The sequence below is a fragment of the Strix uralensis genome, chromosome 3, assembly GCF_047716275.1.
Source record: "Strix uralensis isolate ZFMK-TIS-50842 chromosome 3, bStrUra1, whole genome shotgun sequence".
NCBI lineage: Eukaryota > Metazoa > Chordata > Aves > Strigiformes > Strigidae > Strix > Strix uralensis.
Genome location: NC_133974.1, coordinates 11,430,492 through 11,448,282, shown reverse-complemented (window position 1 = coordinate 11,448,282; position 17,791 = coordinate 11,430,492). Strand labels below are relative to the sequence as shown.

The 17,791-nt window shown below is 40.8% G+C and overlaps 2 protein-coding genes across 3 annotated transcripts in view; both read right to left on the bottom strand.

Moving 5' to 3' along the window:
• Window positions 1–4,124: 4,124 nt before the first annotated feature.
• On the bottom strand, window positions 4,125–7,159 carry TTC32 (tetratricopeptide repeat domain 32). The gene is made up of 3 exons (XM_074861513.1): window positions 6,372–7,159; window positions 6,137–6,297; window positions 4,125–5,017 (listed from the first exon to the last, which is right to left on the bottom strand). The coding sequence occupies exons 1-3, from the start codon at window positions 6,524–6,526 to the stop codon at window positions 4,890–4,892; spliced, it is 444 nt and encodes a 147-aa protein (XP_074717614.1). The 5' UTR covers window positions 6,527–7,159; the 3' UTR covers window positions 4,125–4,889.
• Window positions 7,160–7,935: 776 nt separating this feature from the next.
• Window positions 7,936–17,791, bottom strand: part of WDR35 (WD repeat domain 35) — a 48,333-nt gene continuing 38,477 nt past the window's right edge. For both annotated transcript variants that reach the window (XM_074861511.1, XM_074861512.1), the window contains 8 exons: window positions 16,688–16,834; window positions 15,393–15,525; window positions 14,335–14,445; window positions 13,084–13,248; window positions 11,941–12,081; window positions 10,989–11,145; window positions 10,100–10,340; window positions 7,936–8,694 (listed from right to left, as the gene is read on the bottom strand). In XM_074861511.1, the coding sequence (XP_074717612.1) occupies window positions 8,547–8,694; window positions 10,100–10,340; window positions 10,989–11,145; window positions 11,941–12,081; window positions 13,084–13,248; window positions 14,335–14,445; window positions 15,393–15,525; window positions 16,688–16,834 (1,243 nt within the window). In that variant the 3' untranslated portion in view covers window positions 7,936–8,546. The remainder of the gene's footprint in view (window positions 8,695–10,099; window positions 10,341–10,988; window positions 11,146–11,940; window positions 12,082–13,083; window positions 13,249–14,334; window positions 14,446–15,392; window positions 15,526–16,687; window positions 16,835–17,791) is intronic.

Genomic DNA, 17,791 nt, shown 5'->3' with positions numbered 1-17,791 from the left:
TGCACTCTACTGTCCAGAGCTAACACTGCAGAGTCAAGCAAGCTTACTGATCCCACACGTTTTCCAAGAGAGCACATTCCCCATTTTTAATGTTAATAGTAACAAACTCATCAATTTAACTTAACTTTCTGTTAATCTAAAAAGCAGTCCTTTTGAAATGTGTAAACTAGGATGAAGGTTAAATAATGATGTCTAAACGCTAGCTCTTCTTTTCCTAGTGCTCATGGGACACTGTCTAGTTCCACGCTGATGAGCATCAGGTCTGGTGTTGCATCACTAATGTTCGCTCGCTCTGCAGTCTCACAGAGTAGATTCAGGTAAAGTTGTCTGCAGCAGGTGGGATATCCCAGACCTTTTCCTTTTGCCCTGGAAAGCCAGGAAGGGGGCCAGCAGCATTCCATACCCATCCACCCACTACCTGGCAGATGGGGAGACCTTTCTCATCTGGATACATTGGGAGGGAAAGGGAGAAGGTGAGACAGATCTGCACTCCCATTTCAACAGGCATTTCAGGTTCCCACATTCTCACAGACAAGCCAGAGAAATTCCACGTTCTTGGTTTCCTCCTCCTACCTTGGGTGCTGTTCATGGCAGATGTTATTTTTGCACTGAATCACACAAGTGTGTTAGGGTTAGGCTTTCACCATTTAGCTTTGAGGGTGTCTTTCCCAAACTATGGTTCAGCTGTGCTATTGTATGGTGTATTGCTCTGCATCTAGGTTCTCCTGGGATTACTCCCTCCTCTCAGGTGTTGCAGATGGAACTTCAGCACCAAACTTGTGTCCTAGATTGCAGTTTTCTCTTGGGTCAGGCTTTCAGGAACCACTCTGGTCATACATATTAGGGTTGAACAAGCCTTCATTATTCAGCCAATGTGGAGAAAAGGAATTAGGAAGGTGTGAGAGATATGTTAAGTGCACAGATACAGGCACACAGGAGTCCCCATACACACCTGGAAAGCACTGAACTTTGGACCAGCCTTTTCCATAGTAATAGGAGTCAGGTTGAAACCTAGTGTTTGATGTCTACGACAGCGTTGGAATATCTGTTCCTTGCTGATAGATGAAGAAATCCTTCAGGTCCATTTCATGTGCTTATTGTACAATACAAAGACATGAATGATGAATGATGATGTCATGGGCTGAAGGAAGCGATGCTGTGGACTGCATCCAATCCCTCCATGCTCATGGACTAAAGGGATCCTACAAGGAAAATCTTAGAAACAGTTAAACTTCAGAAATAGACTAGAGTTCTCAACTCACATGATCACAAGCTGCTAGGTGGGCCTCCACCTTGACCAGATCTCACAACAAAATTTTTTCATAAAGGCAACCAGCCCTTCCATCATGCATGAAAGCCAGAGGCTGAGGTTGAATCTGTTCCACTGATCCAGTCTTTGCCTCTATTAAAAGGATTAGGTAGACCAACAGTAATCTGCTAACACAAAAGTATATAGAATATTATCCTTCTACTAGCAATCTTCGGTTTTGTACATTGTTTTTGCTCTTTCTGAACCCTTCCTTTTCCGACAGTCAGAGGAGAGCATGATGTGCAAAGCTGAGCTTGATTGATACAAAGGCGTTCATCTTCCCACAAAATTTGAATAGTGCACCTTTCACTACTAATTTACTTTTTATCAAGGTTACCTACTAAATGGGACACTGCATAGTGCAGTCCTCAGTTGTAACAGCCAAAGATTTTCAGGTTTTTAATGCTGACTTACCTCGGTCGTCCACTCGGAGGGAAAGCACATGCAAGAGGAACATATTCTGGCCACTTGACGACCTCGCCCTTTCCCCTCAACGTGCCGCAGCTTTCCCTTCAGAATGGGTCTCCTTGTTCCTCACGCTGCATCTCACAGCAGACATATATGAAACACTTCTTGTACTGCTCTGTGCCCTGCTAACCTGGGATTCTGTCATCTTTTCCTGCCTTTCTGTAAAAGCAATACTGTAAGTGGTGTGACAACTCCTCCTTCTGTGTTTCAGTAGGACAAACAGGGTACTAGGGAAAAGCATAGGGCGATGATATTATTCTTTGCCTTGTTCTCTGAGCAAGTAAGATATTAGACCGTTGTTCCAGATACTGAAGGAAAAAACCCCATTCTGTAACGTATTGAGGAAATCACATATTTTTTGTAAGTTTAGAGGTAAATCACCAGGTGAGAAGCCTGTTACTTGTTTCTAAATTAATCCCAGCTATGGGGAATGAAGTAAAGGGAGGGGCTGCCAGTGAAGGCTGTGTGAGGGCAGGAGTTGAGGGCTTTTGGAGAATAGGTTTATAGGTAGGAGACCTTGGGAAAGCGGCTGTGCATTATTCACATCCGAAACATTTCTGACCAGAGTAAAGACAGTCAATGTATATGAGCAGCAACCACCTGTTGGACTTACTGGTAGAGCGCTGTGCCTTCTGACTAGCAAATGCTTCGCAAGGACGATGCAGCAGGCAGAGAGGGTTGACCCAGACGCTCTACAGAGATTTGTAATTTTCAAGCAGAGACAACCCCTAAAGCCCAGTGAAGGTATAAAGCCACAGTACCTCTGCACTGTGAAGCACTCAAAGCACACAACGCCTGCTCCTTTTATGAGCTGAGAGGTTGTCTGAATTTCACAAGGAAACACTACATAAAAAGAATTTTACTACTCTCCATTAGACTTTTAATTCTTAAACGATTACAAACAGGAAACCTTGCAGAACAACGGGAGGTACTAAACAAATCCTCATCTTGAACCTTTTGTTTCTTTAATATCAATGATGGCGGTTTATACCCCTTCAACAGTCCCGAGTGAAAGAATACTAGACAATGCTATTTAATAAATATTGCAGACTGAAAACCCTGATTAGCCTTATGATTGAAAGCCAGAGAACTAAGTGACTCATGCGTGCACGTGAAAGGGGAAAATGTGTGTGAAAACCTTACTGGCCAAACTTATCTTGACAGAATTCCAAATTATGCCGAAATGCACCATGACACTTCATCCTTTTACAGGAGAGAGAAGGAAATAGTGTGTAGAATCTGCTACAAAACTGCTCCCAGTCCAGTGAAATATTTTCGTGCCAACAATGAATGTATTATAAATAATTGCGCAACATTCACAAAACACTACAAGCTGGGAAGTAGGAGGGGTATTATTACTAGCATCTTTGTTTTCTAAAATACTTATTTGCTGTTAATCTTTTGATTTTTATCTGTATCTTATCATTTAAACAGTGTTCTGTGCAGAACCACATCGGTGATCTCTCCTCTCAAAGTAAAATTACACAGGTCATATTCAACCAGTCATACTGTCTTTTTAATTTTCTTGGCATGGTTAAGTCAGGAACAGGTTTAGTTCTAGCTCATCTTCTCACCATCAACCAAGGGTTGGTATGACTTCTCAATTTTTGAGAATGAGGTAGCATGAAACGTGCCAAGTCCTTAAAACGTTGGAGACAGACCACTAAGATATAAAAATGGAAGCAAAGCACATGCTTAGTACATCCAGAAAAGTCCAAAATTAAATTTTTGAACAAAACGGTCATTGTTATGACATCACAGCCCGCCTTCCAAACTGTAAACGGATGTAACCATATCATGCATCATATAACTACAAAATTGCTGCTGTCAAGTGTCAGGAGTACGAGAGGCAAATGCAGCATTTTCTCAGCCCCATGCTCCAAATTTGCTGATGGTGGCTATTGTAGCATTTCACCCCAAAGCTGAAAGCGATCTCAGTAAGGCTGCTGGGGAAGATATTCAGAGGCTCAAGTCTGTTCTCATGACTTACCCAAAGGGTCCCACCATCTTTGTAAGATGTATAACTGTCATTAGCATGATTTATTTAAAAAAAAAATCCTAATGCCCACGTGAGCAATCAAAGAGTATTTCTTTTATTAGAACTTGTATCGCTATGAACACACAAAGGTGTTTCTTATCGATGATTTATAGATTTCAGCAATGGTCCCTCCTATCATGTAAGAAATGAAGCTGCCTGGGTATTCACAGCCAGTTCAAGCAGATAGATTTCACGTTCTATTTTTCAAGCAATTGACCTTTTCAAGAACAAGGAGAAAGCCGTAATTCCTACTGTGAATAGCCCAACTACATTCTATACAATAAGCTCTTTACAGACAGTCACAAGATAAAAAGTACATGTTCATTTTTATTCATTCAATTATTAATTTGTCCAATACTTTTACAACTGGATTACAAAAAATAGGTATGCTCTGTTCCTACCTGTTTCGGTAATGTAAAACTACCTCTAGGAGTGAATGAACGTACAAAGGACTGAATTATTATACCTCATACAAGGTACAGAGGGTATTACCTAAAAAGATCTCCTTGTTTCTGTTAAATGTTTCTTAATACAGAAACATTCTGAAGTGAAAAGGAAATCAGTTACCGTAGCATCTCAAGGACAACACCTTATTATTAACAATTGCACTTGTAGCTTAAATCAAATTTACGTTTAGAAGTGGACAAACACTGCCATTATTAAATCACTGTACTTCTCACAAGTTCCAATCTTAAGTATTTAAATGTTTTATATAGTTTGATTTTTCTTCCCCATGAAAGACTGTTTAAAACAATCTGTAAGAGAGTACAGAAACACAGTTTTAATAAGAGAACTACAGACTTAATTTGCTGTTACTGAGCTTCCAACATCTTTATGAAGTACTGAACAAAATCTGTACAAGTATCTCACAGAGATCTAACATTATGCTTTTCCTCAACACTAACAATATCCAAAACCAGTTCATTTTGCAATCATAATCCATTTTTAAGTTAATTTTCCCAAGAATGAGGTTTCTTCAGTAGGTAGGAACAGATGTAAATGATCTTGTGTTTCATCCATCAATGACAAAAATCACGTGTTTAGCAAAACATTCTCACACCACTAGCTGCATCTTCAATAACCCCGCCTTTGTTTTTCTTCTTTATCAAGAATAGCCTGTTTTAGACTCAGTGCAGCATCTTCAAACTGGGGGTTTAACTCTAATACTTTCCTGAAATCTCTTATTGCCTCATCAAAGCATCCTGTCCCAAAAAAAAGAAAGGAAGAAAGAATTATCTTTCCGTAACTCCTCAAACTCACAAACCACACCTGAAAAATACCTTCTAATACTTTCACTAACAAAACGTAGCAGCTATACTTACTAGACCCACTACATTTAGATTCTCCAGAGGCCCAAGTGGGAATTAGAGTTCTTCAGAGAAAGAACCAGAGTGTGTATTTTTGAACCTAAAATGGGCTTAAGGCTCAATTCAGCCAGCTTGAGAAGCAAGAGGAGGAGACAGAAGTCCCTCACTCAGGCAACTAACAGCCAGGCTGCCTTAAACCCAGAACACAGGCATACTGCTTCAAGCCAATGCCCTTGGTCAGGCTCCATTCTCCTGGTGCTCTCTCCAGTCCCTCAACTTCTGCTTCTTGACTTTGCAATGGCCAAGCTCCAACAAAACCAACAGGGGCAACGTTTTCTCATGACATATTCAAAACCTGGGCAGCGAATTCCCCAGAGATGGCTGACAGCCGACCTCAATTGAGAAGGCTGTGCTCGCTATGGCTACACCTGCTTTTAAAAGATGCTTTACCTCAGGTTTAATGGCAGTGTTTGGAATTAGCCAGTTTTACCCCAATCCAAATTTTTCCAGAACTGAAACTGCATCCTTCCCTCTATTTTTCCCTGCACAGTATCATTTCAAATGACAAAGCAGCAGAGACGAAGAGATACACAGAAATATTTAACTGCATACTCAGGGCAGACTCGTAGCTGAAACGTCCTATGATTGACAAAAACGTGCCTCTGCCTGCACCATTTATTTCTGGTGTGCCGCCTTTCCCTCGCCTGTGTCTGACAGGTCCCTTCATCTGTAACACGGAGGGAATTACCCTCCAGCTTCGGGTGAATCTTGGGGTAAACCCGCGCTCTCGGCTGTTAATCGGCCCTGGCAGAGCTCCCTGCCCTCTCCCCGCTCCGGGCGGGCGGTGACGGGGCGGGCCAGGCCGCGCCGGGGCAGGCGGGAGGGTCGCGGGCCGCCGCTCGGCTCCCAGGGCGCCTGACCGGGTCACCCCGCCCCGCCCTGCCCCGGGTCACCCGGGCGACCGGCTCCGGCGTGACCGACTGCGCGGCGGGGTCCCCGAGGCCTGGCCCGTACCCAGGCGGTAGAGCACCAGGCCCCGGTTGTAGTAGGGCACCTCGAAGGCGGGCTGACACTCGATGGCGGCCGTGTAGTCCTCCATGGCGGCGGCGAACTCCACCCGAAGGTACTTGATCTGGCCCCGGTTGTTGAGGGCCGTGGCGAGGTCGCGGCCGGCGCTGCGCGGGGACAGAGGGAGAGCGGCCGTTACGGCGGGCCCCGCGCCTCCCCCCCGCCCCTCTCCCGCACGTACCCTGCGGGGGCGGGGCCGGGCCCGGCGGCAGCACCCGCTCCCCGGGCGATGAAGCGGCTATAGAGCTCCTCCGCCGCCGACAGCCGCCGCGCCGCCAACTGCGCCTGCGCCGCCGCCAGCAGCTCCGCCGCGCCGCCCGCCGCCTCCCGCGCCATGGCAGCGCCTCCGCCGCGCCGCGGGAGGGGGCGCCGTGACGTCACGCGGGGCGGGAGCGCCCTTACGTCACAGGCACAGCAGCGGCCGGCCGGGATCCGAGCGCCGGGGGCAGCCCTGAGGGGGCGGGACAAAGGGCTGCTGGTGGCGCGCGGAGTGACGTCACGCGCTCAGCCCTCTCCACACAGCAGCGGCTCAAATAGCAGGACAGAAAAACAGCAATACTGTACAGATTATAGACAAAAGGGGGTTATTCTTCCCTAACCTGAGCTTAACCCAGAGGCATTACTGACTGTGAAAGATGGTGCAGAAGAGGCCTCCTGCTCTCCTCCCAGAAACTTCACAGAATTGTCTAGGTTGGAAAAGACCTTGAAGATCATCCAGACCAACCATTAACCTCACACTGACAGTTCCCAACTACACCAGATCCCTAAGTGCTATGTCGACTCTACTCTTAAACACCTCCAGGGATGGGGACTCCACCACCTCCCTGGGCAGCCCATTCCAACGCCTGACTACCATTCTGGAAAGAAATGCTTCCTAATATCCAGTCTAAACATTCCCTGGCGCAACTTGAAGCCATTACCTCCTGTTCTATCGCTTGTTACTTGGTTAAAGAGACTCATCCCCAGCTCTCTGCAACCTCCTTTCAGACAGCTGTAGAGGGCGATGAGGTCTCCCCTCAGCCTCCTCTTCTCCAGACTAAACACCCCCAGTTCCCTCAGCCACTCCTGGTACGACATGTGCTCCAGACCCTTCACCAGCTTCGTTACCCTTCTCTGGACACGCTCGAGTCATTCAATGGGCTTTTTGTAGTGAGGGGCCCAAAACTGAACCCACTCATCGAGGGGCAGCCTCACCAGTGCCGAGTACAGGGGTAAGATCACTTCCCTGTCCCTGCTGGCCACACTATTTCTATACAAGCCAGGATGCCATTGGCCTTCTTGGCCACCTGAGCACACTGCTGGCTCATGTTCAGCTGGCTGTCAATCAACACCCCCAGGTCCCTCTCTGACTGACAGCTCTCTAGCCACAACACGCAACTTAACGCACAACGTGCCCGTCCAGGCTGGCAGCTGCTGCCAGGCTGCCAAGCGCTGGCTGGGCCTGGGGCAAAGCTCAGTGTGGGGCTCGAGCCTGCGGCGCTTCCAGAGCAGAGGCTCCAATCCAGCAATAAAATACAACAGCGCAGTTCTAAGTAAACCAGTGTTCCTTAAACCTTCATCTGTAACAAGGATGACAGTTCAACTCTTGAAATCTGTTCAACAGATGTCAGCTGCTCTCTTCAAGCTACTTGAAAAAAATAGCATCTCATTACCAGATTCCAATCTTAAAGGTTCACAGAGGTTTCCTTAAGTGGTTGAAGACATCACCAAAGCTCAAGAACACAGCTGCAGACTAGTGGCACTGATTGCTGTTTGTAAGCCCTTTATTGCGATGGTGGGTTTAAATACACTTGGCAAAAGGAAACAGCACAAATGTATGCCTAAAGTGGTACCATCACTCTAATAAAACAGTAGTAGAAAAACGTAGACAGTAATATTATCAGAACTACTGTGGCATTATTTAAACTCGGTAATTCCTTCAAAAACTTGTGAATTTTAAGAAAACCCAATAATTTCCTTTGGAATTACAAAAAAAAAAAAAACAACCCTGGAGCTTGCTCAGAGTAAAACGTATTAGGATGAACCTACATTCAATTCACATGGTTTTGAAATTAGGCTCAATTTACAAATGGAAAAGAATGCTTTTACTTTACACCTTCGTAAAAAAAAGGTAACCAAAAAAATGGAGTATTAACACAGTCGTTTCTTCACATAAATGGAACTAGTAAAGGTTTCTCTCGTAGGTTCTGGTTGGGGTTTTTTTTGTGGGTTTTTTTTTTTTAAATGTTTCTCTAATAGTGGCACTATCTGTTACAATACAGTACATGAGTTGTATTTTAAAATATAGTACATCAGTAACATTTTGGAGAGTATTTTTAGGAGACAGATATGAGGATGAACAGTCCTTTATCCTCTGCTATGCTCTACTGTGGCACAGAGGACAGAAGTTATAATTGCTTGCTTCTTTGGCTTTCATAAAATGCTTACATACACTGCACATCCAGAATCGACACTCCAGGATAGGGTCTCCTGTTGCAACACATACAGGCAGTTTCCCATCTCCACTGTTTAAAAAAAAAAAAAAAAAAAGAGTAAATAAGGCTGAAAGAATAAAAACATGGTTTTAAAATAGCAACAAAGACTTGTTTTCTAGAAATTTGCAAACCAGCAAAAATACCCAATTGTTTAGCTACAGCTAAATACAAAACTTGTGATGCTCATCTGTAAAATGCCACTTCTCTTTTCAGATGTGCGCCACTTTTTGATTACAAGTTGTTAAATCACATAACCCTTCACTGTTAGCGTAGTTAACGTAGATCTTCACACACAGAATGCACAGCCCCAGAACCATACAGTCAACAGATCTGGGCCAGCAGATCCAAAAACTTAAGTGAAAAGAAGCAGTGAAGGCCATATAAAGGTAAGGTCCAATTAGACACCTGCACTACTATTACATTTATTCCTCCAAAGAGTCATCATAAAAGCCACTAGTGAGATTCTATACATCTGCACAGTAAAATCAAACAAGACAAGTTAAATTCCTATTCATTAAAACTGATTCACAATCAATTTCCATACTCAACAAATCCCAAGCTGTTAGCAGGACACATGTCAAAGGCACCATCGTGTGTACAGCCACTCCAAGGACTTACCCCTTAAGCATCCCCTTCATATTCTAATTCTTTCACTTAACAGATTCATCTTTTCACACCATGTAGATTTAGGTAATCCCAAAACACTGGGGACTTACTGGTTAATAATGGTTAAATATTCATTTGTTGACACTTCATAGAATCATTCAGGTTCCCTTGGAATCATCGAGTCCAACCATCAGCCCTACTCTACAAAGTTCTCCCCTACACCATATCCTCCAACATCTCATCGAAACGACCCTTAAACACATCCAGGGATGGTGACTCCACCGCCTCCCTGGGCAGCCTATTCCACTGTCTGACCACTCTTTCTGTGAAAAATTTTTTCCTAATGTCCAGTCTGAACTTCCCCTGTTGCAGTTTAAAGCCGTTCCCCCTTGTTCTGTCACTAATCACCTGTGAGAAGAGACCAGCACCAACCTCTCTACAATGTCCTTTCAGGTAGGTGTAGAGAGTGATGAGGTTTCCCCTCAGCCTTCTACCACAACGGTGATGCAAACAGTAACATTGATAAGGTGTGACATGCCACTAAAGTTCCTAAAACTCCCATGCTCTGTCCATATGCATTTCAAATTATGATGAAGTTATATGTTTATGCCCAGTTTCTCGAACACAGTCAGTGTCTATTCTCCCAAATAAAATAGTGTTACCCTTTCTGCAAACTGGCTAATGCTGGCATCATTTTTGCCCAATATCTGGTTTAAACAGCAAAGCAACTAATTAACTTGGTCACACAAAACCTGCTAAAACCAAAAATACAGACAATAGCAGAAAAAAGTGCTAGCATTATTATAATATCATATAAACATAAACCCACCTCTCAAGAACGTCATCCAGATCAGATTTTTTGTTATACTTTGGACAATGCCTCGTGAATATCTCCAGAGCGAGGTATTCATACTGTTGCCTCTGCTCTGGCCTAAGAGTTTCCAAGGATTCCAGCTTAACAAAGGCTTTTGAACAAATATCAAATGCTCTATTTGCACATGCACAGAGTGCCAAAAGGGAATAGATTTCAACTGCAGGGATAATATCTTCATAATCTCGCAAATGAACAGCTAAGAAATGAAAAGAAAAAAATCCAAGGAAATTATTACATGTCTTCTGAAAAGTGCAAGCATCTGTATGAAATATTTGCTACTAGTAGACAGTATTAATCTCACAAATTGGACACAATGAACCGAAGTCTTTTAATTGACATGACTATGAAGCATGTGTGATTCAACGCTTCTCAAAAATAAATAAAATGGGATTTGACTGGGAAATTAAAGTGTCTTTTTGAGGCGCTTTTTTTAAAAATGTGTTGAAAGTATTTGAAATGGACCTTCATTACTTGGACAGAGTATAGGGCACTATTTGCTTCTCTAACTCCCACAAGTTTTTTTATGAAGCTCTACAGGGAGATCTGATGTGAATTCAAGCATGCCTTATAGTTTAAAGAAAGAAACAAAACAGTCAACAGAACATCTACAGAGATTGTCCAATTTAACCAGGTAATATTTGATAAGTCAGATTTGCATTGTCTCCAAGAAAACTCTTTTTAGGTATCTTGACTGCAGCCATATTCAATTAATTACATGGTTTTGTTTTAAATTCCATGCATCTAGCAAGAATAGAAAAATGTGCCAGCAATAAATGAAATTATGTGCTGTGCAGATCTGTAAAATTAGAACAGTTTCTTTACACGGTTAAAAATGAAGTCCCACCTGTTTTAAGTGCTGCATCTACAGAACCTTTATAGAGCTGTCTTTGTGCAAGTATGAAAAAATGGTAAGCCTCAGCTCCTCGCCAAGCATTGTCTGCAAAGCGGTTCGTTGAAGAAAGAACATCTTCTTCTAGCAAACCAGCCAAAGCTGAAGCAGTCTGAAAACAAAGCAGTATCACAAGTAATTTTTATATGGAACAGATACAGCAGGAAATGGGGATATATGAAAAGAACTTTTCTGTACTTGGTGATTACACCACTGTCTGTGTTAACTAGGGAAAATATAAATACATGGACCTAAGTGAACATTGTTAGGCATTTTATACAGTGCATAGGCAGAACATATGGTGCAGATTTTCAAAGATAAATATCATATACATGTGTACAAATATATTCTGTGCACATCTGCAGACTGGTTCATAGTTTGGATTAATACGGCATTTCAACACCAGATCTCTTAAAACTTTGTTTAAACTATTTAATTTGTGCATATGAAGATGAAAGTGCGAGCAGAAAAAAAAATTTTCTTCCATTTGCTTCCCCCATATCTGGAGCCATCTCCCTACTAAATTATAGCCAACATAGCTTAACCTAATCACAGATCTCTCCTCGGAATTGATACTTACTCATAAATGAAAGGAAAGTGAGAGTCTCGTAGGAAAAAAAAATAAATCTGGAGTTTCTTAGTATGATTTTCGTTGTTATAGTGAAAACATTAAGAAAAAAGACATTAAACTTAGGAAGAAAAATATCTATTAATACATATGATTTAAATGTTTTAAAATAATACTTTAAACAATACATTTAAACAACTTAAGGAAAGCTTTGTTCTTAGCAGAAAAAAGGATTATTAAAAATAACAGCCTCACATGAAGATAGCTTTATTTGTTCTGACTAGGTAGCACATACCAGAATTCAGAAAGAAAAAAAAAAAAAAAAAAAAGACACTCTACCTCTGAAGTTTTTCCTTTAATTTTTCCCCTTTGTGCATTTTGCATTTGTTCATGGCACTGTTCCATAAGTAAGGCTGATAATACATAAAGCTTTTTAACTCGCAGAGGCTTTGTCCTTTTCTTTGACTCCTCATCTGCAATCTTAAAAAACAAAACCAAGGAATTTACTGTAGATTTTTTTTAAAAAAGTACTAGAAGAGTCACTTCAATCTCTTGGACAATTGCATGCTTGTACAAGCCTAGGAAGTCATGCCAAAAAACGATTCTGCATTTGAATGTAATAATTTAGACTGCAAACAAAACTATACATGAAAATGTCAAAGTGAAAAATGTACATTATTCTATATTTATTTAGCTAACAAGTATATAAAGCCAGATTCTCAGGAAGAATAAATCAGTGTAACCATGTATAAGTCTATTGACTTAATATAAACTAAAAAATAGTGATTTTTAAACACTGGAGTTTAAGAAATACATAGCTTTCAATAATGTCTGGTGGTTTTCCCAGAAAAGGAGAATGGCTTTTGAAAGTAACTTTTTTTTTTTTACTATATTTGCTGTAAAAATTACATATCACTCTTACAGACTTTATAAGCTATGTACAGAAATCTCTGCAGCCAAACCACATCTAAGCAACATCTTTATCATAAAAGCACACCCCAGCAGTTTCTAATTGAAGGTACCAATTGAAGAAATACCAAAATTTAACTTCTAGTTAATGACATTGCTATTTTTAAAAATTAATGAGTTAAAACCAATCCACACAACATATAAAATAATGTAGACATTGCACCCAGGCCAGTCTACTATGCTCCTTTACTAGGCAATGCAGTGCAGCAGGACCTTTTCTGAGGTGTAGTTCATATCATTCTGAAGTGAAAGTCTCAAAATAAATCAGATGACTTGTGTCCTGCAAGTGTCCTCTCCACTGGCTACAGAAGACATGCAGAGTAACTATTTCAGACAGAGATACCTGAACTTAGGAGTTGGAGTCAGCCTTGCAGTATCCTGTATAGTAACATTTGCTTACTGCCTGGACATTGTTAACACTAAAATAACCCCAAGAAAATAAAAATAGCATGGAAACAGTAAGAGCTAGTCCAAAACCCCAGTTATTTGACATAAAAATAAAACCTGCAGTACCTTGAACATGAGTTTAGCAGCTTCAAGGAAATAATTTGCTTTACGATAGAGGTCTATAGCATCGAGGATTTTATTCTTTTCCAGTAAGTGACTTGCATATCTGGCTAACAAGGATCCAATCTCTTTCATATTGTGATTTTTAGCCAGCTCCACAGCTTTATTCCACTAGAAATGGAAGCAGACAATTATCAACCTCATTTTTCCAAATACATTCTCAGAACAAGCTGGTTATCCACGAATAGCATGCAACTTCATCACCGTTAGAACCAGACTACTATAAAATTGAAGTAAAGAGCAAGAGAATGCAAATGCTATCATCATTGCAAATCACGTGATACAGAAGGCCTGTGAAACAAATGGCTGGACCTCTGTCCAAAACCACATACAAAGCAGTTGCTTCTGCTTTGGTAAAAGCTTTGCGAAATCACTTCATTGCTGCTCATAGCTGGACACGTGGATTTCAACATGTCTGGTATTACGAAAACCCAGACTCTTAAAAGCATGTCTAAAAGAGTACTTCAGCCCATAAGGCACAAACAATAACACTTTACTTATCCTTCCATACACCTCATTTTGTCTGTGAATTTTTCTGATCTTCAACAGTTTGGCTGCTGTGTTTGCCCCAGGTCATAAGTTTGACAGGACTGAGAAACTTAGCTGAATCTCATACTTAATAGCCCTTCAGATCCATAAACTAGGAAACTGTTCACGTAAGGCCAGCACTAGTCAGTCCTGCCATTCCCATACATCAAGTTGCTCATAGCCATCCTCAGTTTCTCTCTTACTTGTGTTGACACAAACATTTGCACAGGTAAGTCATTCTGGAGAACAGCCCTAGCTGTAAACATACAGATCATCTTTTTAGATCAGTTCTTTTCTAGCTACATCCTAACACAGCCACAAACACATTTGCATCTGTACAAGGAAAGAGAGGAACGTGGAAAATGAGCAGCCAGAAGCTGTCTGGTCTTCCTCCCATCCCATCAGGAGGCAGCACAGCCTAGCTCTACAAAGTGCTGAGCATGCTTACCACACACACCTGCAGAAGTAGCACTGTTGCATATACCTTTGTCCCTCCAATGGTCTCATCCTAATTTCAGATAACTGGCTTAAACACTGACATATGAATTTTCCAGGAATCATGACAAATCATCAGACACTTAGCAAGGATTTGTATTTAACTGGGCATTAGGATAGAAATCTCACGGTTAAATTGGTATCAGTAAAGCAGATTATCTACTGCTGTTTTACCTGGTTGAGGTGTACACAGGTATCTACCGCATCCTTTGGTCGATTACATTTCAGAAAGGCTGACACAGCTTGTTCACACATCCCCACTCTTACAAACATATAAGCTATATCCTGCAAAAAGCATCAGCACCATGTTAAATTCACTTCAGATTTTTAGTACGTTGCATAGCAACTGCCATACTATTATGTCATTGTTTAATTCAGTTCCAAGAAGTTGGGGGAAAGGGGTTGTTTGCTTCATGGATTCTGTGAAGACAACACGCACTGTTGTAAAACTTTAGAACAGTGTGCTAGGTTCACACACTGCTTCTAAATTAAAAAAAGCTATTTAAAAATTTTTCTTTCAAATCAAATCATACCAGAAGGACTGTGTTCTTACTAGAGTATTTCACAAAACTTTGCTATTAGAAAGAGATTAAAAAGAAAGTGCTGTCTTGCTTTGTTCAAACAACTGAAAATGGCATTCAATGAGTGTGGCATTTTTTGCATTTTTTAAAGCATTTTGGATTAATCAAACATATCATAGTTTGAAATTAGCTATTACTTAGTAGGTCATTTCAGGCTATACCACCTACTTTCCCTCCTTTCAGCAGAGTATCTTCAATTTTCTTTGTACATTAGCATTCCCACAGAGCCACCACACAAGAAGTTAAACCAGGGATAGCAATCAGGAAGACTTTGAGGAACCCCAGTGTAGACTAGATGGCAAAATGAAAGCTATGAGGAGTGACTTCTCAGTGAAGCACAGCTATTTTAGAAAGAAATGCCAGAATTTCTGGAGGGGAGCAGTGAATTATGACTTAGCCATGTAGCCATAAGGTATGATAAATAATCAGATTTTTCTGGGGAACGTGGACAATAAGGGAAAGGAAGAATGATGGAGTATGAAAACAATGGTAATACTGGAGATCAATATCAAAGTAACACCATTATGCTTAAGTGAATAGGTCATATACTGCATTTTTTCCTCTTTCTTTCTTAACCCTCCCAAGATGGGAAATTTTAAATAAATAGTTGAGCATAAGACAACAAAAAAATAAAAGGCGCCTTTTGCTTACAGGGAGCAATTTATTGTTCTCTGGAAGTGAATTAGCTAGATTCTCCAGTCCTTCGTAGTCTTCTAGCATGTAGTAACATTCAGCTAAACGTTCCTGGTTTCGTCCTTGTACGTAATACTGTACAGCATTTAACCTAATAAGAAAAAAAAAAGTGGTGGCTTCTGATATATAAACAGAAGTGAAGCTTCTCATTGTGTAAGCTTTTTGCATTTGTAAATTTAAAATTGCATCTTTTAGATAGGTAACTTCGCTTGAGAGAACTTTTGTAGCTAGAATTTCACTTTTTTTCTAAAATGCACTAAAAGTTGTAATTTTCAGCGATCATTATATTGAAGTAGTAGCAAGGCTGATTCTCTGACTAGCATAAGGTTAGGGAGTCAAGGAATCTTAAAACTGTATTCCCACGTCTGCACAGATCATGGGTGATAATGGACAACAACTTACAACTAAACTTTCAGAAAAAGGCTTTACTATTGTGCCTCCATATTTTAAAACACAGCACTAAGATCTCAAACACCATTCTCCAAAGTTACCTAAAGCATCTAAAAATCAACTTTCAAAATCTAATCACAAGTTTTCAACTGCTTTGGGACCCAAGTTCTTTGTGATAATATAGTCTGAGTAATTCCAATACATAGTGGAGCTGAGGAACTCTGTGAGACAGCATGTTCTGGATGCTAAAAGTTTACATGGGCTTAGAAGGCAACAAGAAAAAGTTAATGAAAGAAAATTTCTCTGCAAGTTATTAACTTCTGGCTCAGTAAGTACCTGACTGCAAAATGCATTCTGGAGAAATACCATTATATGCATGCATTGTTCTAAAAAATCTTCCTTGGGTGGTCAGTTTGGACAACAGCTGGAGACAGATCCAGGTCAGAGAGAACTCTGGACATTTCAAATATTTGCGGGTTTAAGCATTCTAGAAAGCTTGTGGTTAATTTTGAAATTCACTGATGTTTAATAATTCTCTCCTACTTTTAACATTTTTCTTTCTTTAATACTTTCTATAACCAGCCTACTAGAACTGCATAGGTATTTCTCTTCCCCCGCCCTCCTTTGAAGCACAGACTTCTGGCAAAACTGAGATTTTTATCACCTTCATTCTTTAGATAGTTGATCAACAGCTCTCTGTTTAAAGGTACATACAGCAATGGAACCATAAAGGTCCGAGCTGAATTTCACCATTCCAGAATTATCCCATGTATTGCATCCTGACTTTCCTGATGCTTGTCCCTCCTCATAAATTAAGTCTTGTTATCAGTTTTATAATTTCCTTCTTACTCTATAGAACATACCATTTCTGACGGTCTGCAAAATAATCTCCAATAGCATTGTATGCTTGTTCAAGAAGGGCATCATCTGAACCACCTGAGCCAGTTTTCAATAGCTGCAATACTCGAAACCAATCTCCCAGTTTTATCCGTAGTCCAATGGCAAGATCTCTAGTATAAACAGAAAATAGCAGGAAAAACTCAAAGACAATCAAATAGCTAACAAAAATCTTGAGAAAAGCATCCAAAAGTATTTTCTTGCTCATAACCTACATCACAGGTATCACAGTGATCCCAGATATCTTGTTTACAATTTAAACAGTATTCCATAAAAGCAAATACGCCGAGAGCTCACAGATTACTCATACATACACACTTCCCTATTAACCATTCCCCTGTGTGAGGAGTTAAATGAGCAGCTGGTGAACCAGCTGGGCTGATGCTACTTCAGGTTTCCTCTGATTCTGTATCTTTCTTTATCTTTCATTGCTGACTGCTACAATAGATGGCAGCAGCTAGAAAAGGCTAAAAGCAGAAGAGAGGGGAGGAGAAAGGCCAAGGAGCAAGGAGTAATGGAGGCAAAAGCTGAGATGTAAAAAAATGGATCTCAGAGACTTCTCTTTCAGGTTCAAGATGACTTTAGATGAAGGAGAAAGGACTCGGAAGTAGTCTTTCCTTATTCATGTATACATATGACCCACCATGTGTCCATCTGGCACATTTTTTCCACCATGTAGAATAATTCTATATTACTTCCTATAGAAGTAATTCTGCAGGCACATAGAAAGTAAATGAGAGAGATCTATACACTTCTTTTAAAAATGCCCTAAACTTAGAAGTAAGTTAAGGAAGGCAAAAGCAAGTCAGTGCAGTTAGCTAAATAAGAGCATCTTTCAAAAAAAAAAAAAAATAAAGTTGTATTTGAAAAATAGATTTATTTCAGCCTGATTTATGGTAGGTCCTTATCAAGATTTTTATAGTGGTGAGGAGACACATATGGGAATTCTGTATTGACCTTATTCTTGTAGCTGGAGAATAAGATGCTCTACTGTTGAAACCAGTAAAAAGAAAAAAAGTCTTTGACTTCTGGAATCCTATAAGGGTCAAATTTCTGTTCAGTCATGTGGA